The sequence below is a fragment of the Gavia stellata genome, chromosome 4 (assembly GCF_030936135.1).
Source record: "Gavia stellata isolate bGavSte3 chromosome 4, bGavSte3.hap2, whole genome shotgun sequence".
Lineage (NCBI taxonomy): Eukaryota > Metazoa > Chordata > Aves > Gaviiformes > Gaviidae > Gavia > Gavia stellata.
In genome coordinates this window covers 77528442-77543408 of record NC_082597.1, presented here as the reverse complement: position 1 = coordinate 77543408, position 14967 = coordinate 77528442, and the positions used below count along the sequence as shown (strand labels likewise).

The following is a 14967-nucleotide window of genomic DNA, read 5'->3' as shown; positions in this document are numbered from 1 at the left end:
AACTGTGAACAAAAGCTCAGTAAGTGGTGACTAGTGAATAATGCCTCCAAACGTCTGGTAAGAAAGAGGAATGGATGCCAACACTGACTCCCCAATAGGTAGAAATGGCAGCATTTCTGCATAGCCCCCTCTGAGGCAGCTGAACATGCTGCTCGCACAGCAAGCTTAGGTCCCTTGGCCTTGCAATCCAAAAGCAAATGTCATTCTTTGATAAAACTTTGATTCCTTGCACCACTGCCACCAGACACATTTATTCTTCATCTCGCCTTGCCTCTGACCTTTCAGTCTGCAAATCAGACTACAAGGGAATTACTGTAAAAATACCTCAGATCTCCCAGCGGCAACAAGGTGGGACATGCTGCCATTTTAAAAACGAGGACGAGGAAAGCTAAGTGCAAAAGACGGCAGTTCCTGAGCCTTGTAGAAATAACCAACACAGTGAGCCTTAAAAACAGTTTCTACACTTATTGCTGAGAAAGTTTTTGTTTTCCTGAATTAGAGTATTTCTTCATCATGCAAGTTGATGTTTCAAATATCAGGCAGTAGAGTCAGCTGGAAGAAAAATCTCAGGATTTTCAGTTCTCACTGGAAGTACACACTGAAACCACAAAGTTTCTCTCCTCCCTGCCGTCACTGAGGAGGGCAGGAATGACAGGCACATGCTGAGTGACACCAGTATTAAAACATGTATCATCTTAGACTTTTAACTCAGCACTTGGAATAGCTATCAACAGAACCTTAACTAGAAGACCCACCTAAAACCTTGCTCTGCTAGGACACTTCATGTATAACTTGGACATATTATTGCCATGGCTACAAAATTTTCTATTTCACAGAAAAACCACCAAGAAAACCAATACTGGAGGTTGATTTCAAAAAGGTTTGAAAGTAACTAGGTTTCAGGAACTCTACTCTTGAGAGGGGCGTCCATTATAAAATAATATAAACAGAAGTGGTTTTCTGCTGGATTAGTCTTGTAGTGGTTCTAGGTAATATTGACAGACAGACAGATAGGTAAAGGTTCTTCCTGCCAAGGAAGGTAAAGCAGAAAGCCCTCTCAAAAACGCTCCTGGGCTTCTGAGCAAACTATACAGTGCAGGAGCAAAAAAGGATAGTGGATTGTTTGACAGGCACAGATCCAGCTACAGATTTTTCTCAGACTCTGAATTAACTATTTTTAATTAAAAAAACTACAGCACCTTAGGAAAGCCTCAGTCTGTCACCTCAAGATGCTAAAGGAAGGGAAGAATTTAAGGGAAAGGCAGAATCACCACCAGTCTGTGGAGACCTTGATAAATACTTCCCATGTAGCACAGTGCTGTCATAAAATTATCTCATTTTATGGACCAGGACACTAAAAATTAGAAAAGAAAAAGCCCACAACATTTACACAAGCTAATAAGGTATTCTGCATTGCTCTGGGATGGGCTATGGAAATGCACACAACTTGGCTAGGCAGTAACTTGCTAAACCAGTACAACTCTCTTGTTTTCATAGTGTAAGCACAGTCCTTCTGGGCAAGAAGTATCTCATGCATCTGCACAGTGTGAGGACAGCTCACCGAAGTTGGTAATGATAATCCTAAGTGCCAAAGTCACCCATGAAAGTGAGACTTAACTAGTTCTGAAAATTTCCGTGGGGGTGTGTTCTTGCACAATACTCCCACAACATCTTGCAAGGTTTTCTTGCTGCGGGGTCAATTCTGCAAAGCTTACAAAAACCAAACTGTTTATTAATTCCCTTAAATGCATATTCAAGCAAGAAGAAGCATTTAAACTAAAACCTCCCAGAGCAGACATCTTATGCTAATTGTGATCTAGTTTGACAAACCCTAATCATTATTTGGATCTGTAACAAGAGATCATTTAACAATAAACTGATAATTATAATAATAATAATAATAATCTTCTTAATAATAGTTTTCTTACTTGGATTAGGAACAATATTAACCTCATCACCATTCTTCTGTTTGTCATTAGTATAACAAAAGCTAAATAAAATCCATTTAAAGAGATCTGTGTTACTGAACCAGCATGTATTTTTAGACTAGATAATGGATGCTGAACTACAAAAATTCAGTTTACCAAACTATAAGGCAAAAGTTATTGTTCCAGAAGAAACATGCTTCAGTTTATACTGTGCCTTGCTTTCCACTTAAATAAACAAAGCTGAAGAGTTGCAACCTTTTCCTAGCAGTGGGACGGGGGGGATGAAACAAGCCTCCTCTTGCACAGGGCCAGCTGAGGTAGGCTCACAGCCAGCAGTTGCCATAACCATGTCCAGGACTCCAGGCTCTAGGTCCAAGAGCAAGAGCTTACAGCCTCTCGAACTTAAATTAACTCTCATTGTACCATTGCTCTGAAGCCTTCAGGTACTCCTTTGGGGACACAGGAGTGTCTCTTTCTCTCTTTCTTTCCCTAGTTTCTGTCAGACTTTATGTCACCCTGTCTTCACCTCAGCCTTGTCGAGTCTCAACATGCAGGGACTCTGGTGAACCAGATGCTCTCGGTAAGTGTCTTCTCTATAGCTCTCCAACAAGAAAAGATAAGAAAACACCTTCTCCACTGCCTTCCCTCTACTACAGAGGTCCTGAAGCTTGAACTAAGGACAAGGAAAGGGAGGCTTTACCTCTTTACCTGAGGTTTTTTCCCAACTTATCAGTTACAGAAGACACTTTGCTTTACTGGGCAGAAGGAGATTTCTAGCATCAGGGTGTCAGAGGACTGTTGACCACCTTATATTTACATTTTCCTCCTTACCTTTCCAAGACAGTCAAAAGAAATTTAAAAATAAATTAGTCTCCTATTTATGTTCATGTTACTTTATACCTAAGCAGCCTGAAAGCAGTTCAAAATCACCTCTTAAAGATAATACATATATTTATTGTGAGCCAGGGAGTATCCATCAATTGCTCATTTAAATCACACCCTGCACCTCTAGAGCATTCAAGGCAGGTAGCCTGGAAAATGCCATTTTTTAAATGTAAAGCAAAATGAGGCTTGCCTAATCAACCACCATGCAATCGCACCTTGTAAGGGGATCCACGTTTGCAAAACAGAGTCTGAGATCACTTTATCTTCTTTATTCTTGAAAGAAAACCTACTACAGCCTGACAGCTCTAACAGTAAATGGCATGTACAGAAAGCTCTTCCCCAGCCTGCTGCCAGCAGCTGAGCCTGCCTTGCCACAACAGCGCTGAGCACCACAGCAAACAGTCACGGCATGATCAGAATGCCAGCTGGAACAGCTCTGCCTGGTGTTTCAACAGCTGTTGAGAAAAGCTGGGTTTGCATGCTACAGACTGTACTGCCACAGGAGCTTCAGTTGGGATAGAAGGCAAGATAAAAAGCAAGAGTACATATGCTCAGAAAGTAGAGTCTTTGTAGAGTGAAAGGAAATGGTCAACACCAAGCAGAGAAAGGAATAACTAGAGCAATATCTAGGGCAGGAGGGAAGAAGTCAGGGTTCCTCTGGTCAGATCTCTTCTCCATATCTAAGAAAAGCTAACAAAAACACAAGGCTGTGAAAGAAATGATGAAAGTCCATTAGCATGCCAAGGAAAACAACATGTCTAAGTCTGCATAATAAGTCATTGGGGAAAAACAACATCAGTAACAGGCTTCCCACACTAGGGATATTCTACGTGCTGAAACTCCTTTCTGTGCTGTTTGTGTTTCAATGGCTTCTCTACAAAAAATGCATGGCAAAAAACATTTACTAAAGTGCCAGAAATTACAGACACAACTCATACGAAATCCCATCACATTTTTTTAGCTTGATATTGCAGTAGCAAACGGTGGTCCCAAACATATCAAGGGTATTATTTTCTTGGGATCACATTTAAGCACACCAAAAACACATACCCAGGACTGAGACTCACTAATAAATGGGATAAGATTTTTCTAAATGACCAAAGATTGGGGGGCAATGGATGGAAGCAGCCCAGTACTGCAAAATCAGAGTGATAAACAATGATTGTTCTGATCAGTTTCTCTTATGAGTTCATACTCACCCGTACAACCACCACTTGTACAGACACATGTTCAGGCAGTCGAATGGGAGCCCGGAAATGCATTGCCAAAGCTACCAGAAGGTGAAGAATGGAAATCAGATTCTTGCCATGGATTGCTGCAGGGAACAAGGAAAACGAAGCAAATAAAGGAATACTGAGACCTTATTTTAAACAAACAGCTCTGGGAAAAAGGCAGTGAAAAATGCCTTTGGTGAACAGTCTTTTTTCTTTTTATCCTTCTTCCTCTTTTTCCTAAATTAACAAGGCCTACAAAATAATTTTACAGGTAGCAAAGCCTCAACCCTCCCTTTAAGCTACATGCCTAACTTAGGAGTCCAAACACTTCAGCTCCCTTTCTAGTCAATGAAGACAGGCAGACTCAATCACTTGCCTTCCACTGTACTGGAGAATACTGCAGAATTCTGCTTTTAGCAGGCTTCCAAAGTATTAACAGAAGCTTTCCTGGCTGTAAGAGATGAACCCCACCCACTACCTAGGTGAAGGGACTTCTCAAATTCCATTCTCACTTTCGCATTGTAACAGGCCATGCTTGAACAGAGGGCACTTTCTGCTTAGCCTGTCAGAAGCTGCATCCTCCAGCAGGATGCAGGATCCTTTTATTCTTTTATTCACACTGTGGTGGCCTGAAGGATTAGACCACCCTCTAGCACTTGAATGACTAACATATTTCTTACATCTGTAGGGATTCAAATTCAGGAAGCAACGAAAAAACTTTCTAATGAAAGCGTATCCTTAAAGGAACAAATTAGTTCAATTATCCCATAGCCATGTACATCTGTCCTTAAACACCACAGAAGGTATGAGTTACAATCCATACGTGGATGTGGTAACACCCTCTATGCAAATAAATACATAATTTTAAAAAACACACTGCATCACAGAGAATATGATCAACCTATTGATTATTATAACCTCCTTGCCTGTGAAGCAAAGACAGAAAGCATAACAGAGTCCTTACAGTCAACGTTCCACTTGATTGTCCAGCCATGGGGTCGGAGTAAATCATGGACAGCTTCCAGGACCGTCTGCAACTTTTGTTTCTGACCAATTTCAGATTGCGTCACTTCTGCCACATTCAGTTTACGGTCAGCCAATTTTTCTGTATTTGAAAAAAAAAAGAACAACAATAAGAACTGGCAAAATCAGTTTAAACAAGGGTCTCGGTGGGAATAACGAGCACAGAGCACTGGGCAGAGCTGGACTCTGCTAGAAATTTTCTAAGAGAATGATTTTCCTCAGAAAGGAAAATAGCTGAAAGCAAACCTTTCATCAAAGTGTGTCAATTCCAGTAAAACCTGTGATAGAAAGCTGGTAAGGTCTGTCAGAACATGCTCATCAATCAGGTGTCCAAATATGTAACAACTTTCAGATAGGCACCAAGTTAGCAATAATATTTATTGTACCTCCCATTTTCTTTCACTGCTGAAAAGCATTTGGCACAACACAGCCTTCACTACACAAGTATTCTGGACAGGTTTAATGGACTTTTCTAATAACAAGTTAATTTAGGACAAAAAAGGGGAAATACTGTGTGAACATTTACTTCAGCTTGGTAAGCTTTAGTTCAGGTTAGCTGAAGGTATGAATTTAAGCTGAAGCAAACTCTGCCCCTCAAACCATCAAGAGTCATAGACTCATATGACCCTCAGATTTGTGCTGGCTTAGTGGAACTAATTTAAAGAAAGAAGTAAGTTGGTACAATCTTGTCATGTTGTTATGGCATTGCCACATCACGGTTGATTACTTCCAAAAATGAACCAATGCAAGAGATTTTGTAAAATGCCATTACTAAAGTCTGAATTCTGTTTCTGTAATATAATTATTTGTTGCCAAAGTTATAGACAAGTCATTCTTCTCTTCCTTTGCATTGTGGCCCTTGCCAAAGACATGGGAGCTGAATTTCTCTAAAAAATTAAAAAAAGAAGAAAGAGAGCTGAGGAAGGTGGGGTAGAGTCCTCCAGCCACTGGAGCAATGGGAACAGCTGATCTCTTTTCTCCCTCCACCCTGGGGACAAAACTCACTCCGCTGCTGGAACTAGGAGGTCAGGACTGGTTGAACATATTCCAATTATGTATTATTATCCCAGTCTTTAAAACAAAAAAAAGATACTTCACCAAAACTGTTTTCACAAAATGGGATGGGCTTCAACTATAAAGATTCTTTCAGATATGTCTCAGAGTTGTCAAAACCTATTATTCCAATAACAGAAATATTTATGCTCTCAAGTTCAAGAGTATGTTTCCTATGGACATTTTACCTAGCTGAAGATATATATAGCTATTTTTTTTTTAATTGACTGAAATACAAAAGTACTTTAATAACCCAAGCAGAAGAGACTTGCAGGTTATTAACTCACAAATACTTTGAACATTTTGACTGTTTCTATCAATCTACAGTAGGAAATTTTTATCAATATCTGAATAAAATTAATGGGAAAAATGTTCTTTAGCAAAGGTGTCTCAGACTATTTTTTAAACTGACTACCAAAACATGCAAACATTATGTTAAATTATTTTAGACATTTTTAAAAAAATTATACTAGAAGATTCATTTTTTGGTCACGTTTTATGGCTCCTATCTATTCGCAGCCCAGGTTAGCTGCCAGTCAGCAAGCAGAAATTGATTTCCTTTCACCCTGATACCATGTGTACCAAGCCACTCCAGCCTCTCTGAATGGCACTACTTGTACCTTGATAAAATAAACTAAACAAGGAGCTCCACCTCAGTCAGTCAGACAGCCATCTGCTAATCTCTTACTCCAAACTGCTTCAAACTAAGCCCACTGACCAGATGTTGTCTTCCATCTTTTTTTTTTTGTGTCTGCCTATCAAAACAGATCTTCTTGAAACATCTTTCACACACAAGGAATGATAAGTACTGCTCGAATTTTAATGACCCTACTTTGTTAGCCTTTCCTGCAGGCACCAGAAAAGGAGACTTGCACAACAGAGGGCTGACTTAATTCTGAGGACTCAAGCATCAGAAGCATGACATGCTTTGCCTCTTGCATCAATGAGACAGCACGAAGATGGATAGATTCAGTAATATAAGTCTTGGTGAAGAACCCAAGACACCACTGAAGAACAACACAAGACTGGGGCTGAGTTGTGATAGCTTCAGGTCAGGGGAGAAGCATTCACTCTCCAGTCAGAGGCCCAACAGGAAGAAAATGAGGAAAAAACAGTCAAGTCTCAGGCTGCAAGATGTACATGCCCACCTTTCCTCCTGTAAGATATGCTAAGTCCAACTGAGCTACACATGTATGTATATACAACTAAGCACTTTCTAAATGTCTGCGGGCCTGAGGGTGGAACCCTGGCCTCCACAGGGAGCATAAGAAAGCACTGATACCTATGACAAATGGCTACAGTAAAATGCACTACCGCCTGCTGACACAGCAGTGTCTATATGTTAAGAAGTACAACTGTATTCACACAAATACTCTCCAGCTAAAATTAATTCTGCACCCCTGCTCCCCACCATGTCCGGAAGGTCCCTGCTGCAGTCTAACCGAGCAGTATTCAAAGTACTCTTGTTTTATCGCTCAAGTTATTTTTGAGGAGTTTTAATTGCAGACAAAGTTAATTGTTGTTAACCAATTTTAAAAGCTTGTGATGTTTACCAAAATGCCGCAGACCTGTTATTTAAGGGGCCTGTGCAGAAAATTCAGTAAGCAGCATCCGTTAGCACCAGTGGAATTAGCACCACTAGGTACTCTTGCCCCACTGACACATACATCCCACATCCCAGCCCACTCTTGAAAACATGTCATAAGTAAACTGAGAGCAGCCTGATTATCTGTCTCCAAGAAACAGTGTGGATTTACAATGGCACTTGAAGCTTCAATTCTCTTTGTTTTCTAAAAGCACCCCCATAAATCACTGCATCTTCATAAGGTTTTCTCCATTGTGCTTTTTGCATGAACACACACATTGCAAAGATGTAACAGGGTTGCAAAATCACAATTGCTTAACTGAGCCTATCCTTTCATGAATCATTCGCGCATAAGTGTACATTATGAGTATGTGCCTGCTGCCATGCATTCTCTTTTTCTCATTTTTTCCCCTAAAAGTAATTCTATCAGGACCTCAAAAAAAAGCTCTCAGCACAAAAGCTTTCAGAAGCAAACTCTACAGACAAAATTTTGGACCACATGCCTTCTGCTTGGTCCCCACTGCAAACACGAATCTCTTAATGTTTTTTCTGCCACATATTTCAGCTATCTGGACTATACCTAGTCCATGAAACAGATACCTAGAAATCAGCTGGATTTCCTCCCCTTTCAGCAGACAGCCTGAGAAGAACAGATGGAGAAGCTAACACTGTAGCTATTGGTGAAACAAACTATCCCTGGTGAGATGGTGAGTTACGGCACAGACCTGCTGCTGTCTACGGCTTTGGAAGAGATTAACTTTGTGCCCTTTCCAGTCTTTGGGGCCGCCTTCTCTTGTGTGAACTCACCCAGCAGCTTTTGCAGCACCTGCCCATCATAAAGGTCCTCTTCAAGCTGTTTGACAATGATTCTCTCCTCCACCAGCACATCATTAATCCAGTCAATTAGAACCTGGAAGTACAGAAAAAGTAGGCAAATGTCTAAAAATCCTCAAGTATGTTCCTTCCATTCAAGGCAGTAATCAGGAATATAAAACAGAGCAAGTGTAACCATTTTTATACATTTCCAAGTTACAGAGAAATTAACAGACAGAGATGCTTTTGCTCTATTGTTTTTAATTCAGCTCTTGCAGCATGGCAATTTTAGTGCCCTCTATTTTTCCTCATTAAAATGTCTCCTTATTGCACCAATTCTAAAGCAAGTAGCAACTAGCAGCTCTGCAACAATAACCTTTGCTAGTATCTATGTTCTCCAGATCCCCAAACTCACGTCTTACCTGTTTCACGTGAACAGCAGACCTGCCAATAGATGACAACAGTCCCACACTCCCACCATGATCTTTACCCTGAATAGATGTGAGTGGTGTGCCAGAAAGAAGAGCTGCAGAGGGGAAAGAGTGAACGCTCCTACTAAGAGGAGCTAAACAGACCCACTAGCCAGATCCCTGCCATTAGCAACAGGAAAAGGCATTTTATCTTAAGCTATCGCAGAATACAGAAGGCTGGAATTAAAATTTTGGTCAAATGGGCCTGATATCCATTCTACAACATATATAATAGTCCCCATATGCTACCGTAACTACAAAAATCATTCATTCACCTGCAAAACAGGAATGAACATAAAGAAACTTTAAAAAGAAAAGGAACCAAGTTAAATTTTCCATGTGCCAATGATAATAATTTCCAAACAGTTACAGGAAAAACAGCCTTGACTGTTTGAAGTTGGCAGTACTGCTTTCCTCCAATTTATTATTTGGAAAATTAAATTACTTTCACAAAAATAATATAGTTCTGTGGGAAGAGACGCAATGTTAAATCCTGCTAAATCCTTCATTCTGTAAGAGCAGAAGAGTATTGCCAAACATAGATATGCAAAATCCACTAACTAGAGCCACCTAACACAATGAGCCTCATTTAAAAATTCTGCGGTTTTTAATTTGCTTCATATAAAATTATGGATTCTTTAAATTCACTTTCTGATTAGATCCCTTACTTCTGCCTCTTCTCAGCAGTCACGATGGCTAAGAAAGTTTTGGGGTTTTAATATACAAGAGATTGTGAAACAAAACCAATTAAAAAAATATAGACAGGCTTGCACTGGAAAACACCCACCTTGGCAATCCTAGGAAACACAAGCATTTGAATATGTTGGTCACAAGGACATTTAAGTAATTCAGCCTGGCTACTGATGTTCATTGAATCTACCAACCTCAAGTAAGTTTTGATAGCCTTAATGTCCACGAAGAGGTTTACAATCCGAACATGAAACACTAATGCTTCATGTACCTCTAATCTATATCTTTAGTACTTCCAAAGGATTCTGAAAATGTGCAGGGCTGAAACTCAGCTCCAAAAATAGCGGCAAATTTTAGCTGGGTGATATGGCAACCAGTCAATTCATGGAAAGCAAGGATCAGCATCAATGCTCACATCTGTAAATCACTTTTGCCCTCTAAGCTGCCCAGAGGGATGAAAAATCTCAGTAATAAAAATGACTCCTCTGAAGAGCTTTCTTTCAAAATAAAGCTCTTCTGATAAGTTATTCACTTGTCAATATCAGCAACTTTTATCAAAAGTGGTCTTCTCTGGAGCAGGTAAAGGAAAAGTAGAGGTGACGTTTGAAGACAGATGTGGCTATACAAGGATGTGCTCTGCACCGGTATTATTGCCCCACTGCTCCCCTGTGACCTTGCAGGAACCTTATCTATCACTTGGGCCGTTCCCTCTATCAGATGGCCTCCACTGTGTGGTTACAGCTACCGCCACTGTTCCAACACATGCCACCAAGTTGTTGCACACTCTCACATCCCCCTAATGCCATTTCTTGGGGAGGAGGATCATACAGTTTCTCCCTCTCCTTCCCCTGCCTCACGCTCCCCTCCTGCAACACCTTCATGGCGTGCACTGCCAACGCATTGACAACTGCGCTCCTGCTTGAGCAGCCCAGCCTGCTGGTGCACCGGCTGCCCCTGGCAATTGGGGTCCTGGATTGAAAGGGGTATTGCAGCACCGTGCCCTGGCAGGTACAGTCATCCTCTCACTTTGGCTGTGGCACAGGAGCAATGCTGAGAAGCCTGTCTCCTGACATATGCTTCAACATGCCCTGGAAACCATCTTCCTTCTATGTCACACAGCCTGATATATATAGCACGTATGGGCAGAGAAAAATGTCAAGACAATGGCTCTTCCTGTGTTTCACCCTCTAGCAGTTCACAGGATGCCTCTTCAGCAACCTCTGGATCAAGCAAATTCTCCCTGCCCAGTCCTTGTTCTCTAGATTTAAAGCTAGGGTTTTCAAAAAATCGTAACATGTCAGCTATCATCTGGCATAGGGCATGAAACCTTTGGATTTCCTTTGAAAACCCCAACCAAGATTTGCTCATCAGAGATTATAGCCAGCAAAACTTAAATGCAGGAAGATGCAGCCTAAATAAAACAGCAGAGCTCTGCTCCGCAGGTGGGGCACCATGACCACTTTTGGAGAGAAAACTCCAATCGGCTATTCTTGTCTCTCAATCTTTTTCAGGGGGCAGAAGGACATTTATGGTAAAGGGCTGGAGAGAGACATTACCCAAGTTAGCAAAGGATTACCACAGCTGGAAGACAAAGGGATACCATCTTTCACCTTGAAAACTGTTCACCAGTGATACAGAAAAGTGCATCCTAAATAACAAGATACTTTCTCGTCCCGGATCATCTAGAAAGAGATTTTTCGAAGCCTGTCAATAAGGTCACTGCCCAATTCCAAAACTATACAAGCTTGACACACATAGACATCAATAGAAAAACAACTGAAGAAATCAAAGTCATAGAAGACTTAGGTCTTCCATGAGATTTACAGAGCAGACTTTCAAAAATTATCTGAAGTTCAGCTGAAATTATCATTTGATAATCAGATCCCATTACAGTCCCTATAGGAAGATGCCAGATTTCCAAAAGTCCTATAGGAAGACGCCAGATTTCCAAAAGTCCTCAGAAGCTTTGTTAAAGGAAGACTCGGGTTGTTAAACTATTGGAAACCGTTTATTTTGTCTGTCCTTGTTGAATGGTATTGAAGTCAGAATCTAGAAAATGCCAAGGAATTAAAAACAAAAGTCTGGAAGTACCTTCTAATGTAGGAGCCAACATCCCATTTCCAAGAGTGTACGTACACAGGAATCACAAAGTGGCTTTCGATACAGGGTGTTAAAAAAGGGACATACTTACACTAGATGTTACTTAAATGTTTCAGAGAAATTTAGCCCTGAAAAAATTTTGGCAAAAAAGTACATAAAAGAGATACAAATTAAACAAGGTCTAGTCGTAGATATTTTTATATTTTTATAGTTCAGCACCTGAATGAAAGAAAAATATCCCAAAGAACATTCTAACTTCTTTAGTATTCAGACTACAACTCCAGCTCTGCTAGAAAAAATGAATTTGCAATTTATATTTAAGAAAAAAAAAAATCCAAGTGTTTTTTTTTAGCAGCCCTTGAAGACTGGCAAGTGCTGTAATTAAAATACAAAGAAAGCAACTCCAAAAATCTGCTGTCCCACCTCTTAATTTCCTGATTGTGTCTTAATTAGGAGCCTGGAAAAATCTTTCTGCACAGAATATTCTTTTTAACTTTTACAAGGGAAATAAAGCACCATATTGCTTATTGGAATGACTAACATGCAGAAATACTTTCTGACTCTCTGCTCACGGAAAGTCAGCTCTCCAGTTCTTTGTAGTTGCTCCTTCAGGCAAAGACAGAAGCAGAAAATATTCAATAACCTGAATGCCTAGAAATTTAAACAGCTTGATACAGGCATAGAGTACATGGTGGGAAGCAGACAGAAGGTGCAGGCAGAGGAGCTTTTCCTGTGCGTGAAAACATGCTTAACTTCGGTCTGTCTGGTCTCATACTCCTCTACCCATCCCTTCATTTCTGTGCCTGCACTTCATACTTCTGCAGTTCAATACTGCCTTTTAAGCTCGTGCTATATTTGCTGCATTAAATAACAGGTGTAAGAGAAATACTGAACAAAATGAAAAGACAAAACACATGAACACATCTGACACAATGAGAAAACAGGAAGCCCAGTCACCAAAAACAGCAAAGAAAGAAAACCCTGATTTCAATGACCCTTTTCCCCCTGACTTCTGGAAGAATTAGGAAGCAGAGATCAAAGGTATGAAAGCTTAACTGGCTTCAGGGTTGAGCATGGAAATTAATATTAAAAATTCATATTCAGGCCCGGAAACTATTGACTAAGCACAAAGCACTGGCAGCCTGTAAACAAAGAGAAGGCTTCTTGTTTTCAAAAGCAAGACCATGGAGCATTTAGGAAGCATGGTTTCATCTGGTCACACATGAAACCTTACCAAAAGGGCAGTGGCTTCATTTTGGTTCTCTCTTCACCACAGTGAATTTTAAAAAGCGTTAAAATTAGACATGGAAAAAGGTGATAATTTCTAGGACAGTGAATGATTTACTACAAATGAGAATGTTTACTCATTTCAGGCAGTATCTAGAGCAGTAGTGTTTGGATCTGTATTAAGTTTAGATGAGGCTTTAAAGGCCAAAAGTTGCTGCACTATCAGTTGATCTTACAGGAGTCTTTGCAGGGAGGGAAAGCATCTTGCAACTGTGACTTGCTGTCTTTTGTCAAGGCAAGGCATTTTCAGACGGGACCCAATTCTTGCAAGCTGCTGTTCTAAAATTTTGGATTCAATTAGTAGAAGCTCTTCTTCATACTTTTCCTACAGAAATATATGAGAAAACCCTAGAAAATCTGCCACTTAAGTAAAATGTTCAAGTATCTTTTCAAAGACTGACTCAATTCCTACAGCCTATTAACTCTATGTTTAGGATGACAACCAGCAATGAAGCTTTTGAAACTTTTACCCTTCAGCCATATCTGAACCAGAAGGGGGAAAAAAGACTCTTTCCACCTTTACACCCAATACACAAACACACATGAACAACAAGGAAAGCACACATAGATCAGCCTCTTTTTTTTTAAGTACTCAAAGGAGAGCTAGAAGAATCCCCAAACACCCTTTACAACTAGTGACATGGACCAACTAAGGGAACTTTATATATCAATGGAAACTGAATTTTAAACATTCACAATAACATGTAGACTAAAAACCTGACTCTGAAGTGTACAAGAAGAAACAATATATCAAAGGACAGCTCTGTATCCGATCACAAAACAGCCCAAACTTATAATTCAAACACTTACTTTAAGTTAGTTGTGCACTTGTCACTTGACAAATAATTGGGCAATGAGTAAAATAAGCTCAGACATTTCAGACACCAGAAATAGAGTATTTTGTGAACAAATTGCTTATACATAAATATAAATAAAATGATAACTCATCTCTCTTTTCCTGACCTCAATTTTCAGCTTTACCTCTGTTCAGCCATGTACCAAACTGTGTTTGATTACACACAGAGCAAATGAAGTGAGGAAAAAAAGGCTGCTGGCCACAGAGGGAACTTAGTTGAACGCTTCATAATTGACAAATTGCGTCCAACTATTTTTAGAATACCGTCAATGATGATAAAAAACAACACTTTGAGGCATAATTCTAGTTCCTGATGATTTTCATACATGCAAGAGGACTTAAAGCAGGTATTTTAGCATCCTCAACTAAGCAGTCTTCAACAAGGGGATTCACTGTATATTTGCTTTAATAAGAGTGAGGAATGAGGCATTTCATTGGGCTTTTTTTCTGTTGGTCTCTCCATGTTACCACAATGCTATACAATCTGTCTCTCCAGAGTTACAACGGCTCTTGTCAAAATCACTTCCAAACGCTCACACAAGCTTGCACTGATGAATCCACTGTGCATATAATTCCTATGGCATGAGGCTTGCAGAAATTAAAACAACATTTTGTGGAGACAAAGGGATAATAAAGCAGTGTCAGCAACAGATATCTCTGCTGCTTCTTTGCACTGAGATCCATTTACCCAACTGCGTGTGACTGACAGAACAGAAACACTCAGAATCAATGATGGCAAACCACTGGTATGTCTAACTCTGGTGTTGAAAGAGATTTGGGCTGGCACCAATGAAACTAAGTCATACTGCCAAATTTCAAAAGGCATGAGGCTCTATTGCTGCTATTGACACATTCATCTCTGAGCGGAAAAGAAAGAAAACCACTTTGAACTATAAAAACCTCCATCTATTCAGCTCCTCGCTCCTCACTAGTCCGTGGAGATCTTTCATTTCAAGCTCTGTGGGGCAGGCAGCCTTTTCTGCTGGCTGCTGCTGTGTAGCACTTAGCATGGCCAATTCTTATCCAGCACTGCGGCTCTTGGAAAATGTCATTAACCACTGAA

At 40.2% G+C, this 14967-nt stretch overlaps 1 protein-coding gene across 3 annotated transcripts in view; it reads right to left on the bottom strand.

Annotated features, from left to right (window-relative positions):
• Nucleotides 1-14967, bottom strand: part of PARVB (parvin beta) — a 65730-nt gene that overhangs the window by 21273 nt on the left and 29490 nt on the right. For all 3 annotated transcript variants that reach the window (XM_059816480.1, XM_059816482.1, XM_009808728.2), the window contains exons 4-6: nt 8496-8598; nt 4992-5132; nt 4013-4128 (exon numbers count right to left, since the gene is read on the bottom strand). In XM_059816480.1, coding sequence (XP_059672463.1) covers nt 4013-4128; nt 4992-5132; nt 8496-8598 — 360 coding nt within the window. The remainder of the gene's footprint in view (nt 1-4012; nt 4129-4991; nt 5133-8495; nt 8599-14967) is intronic.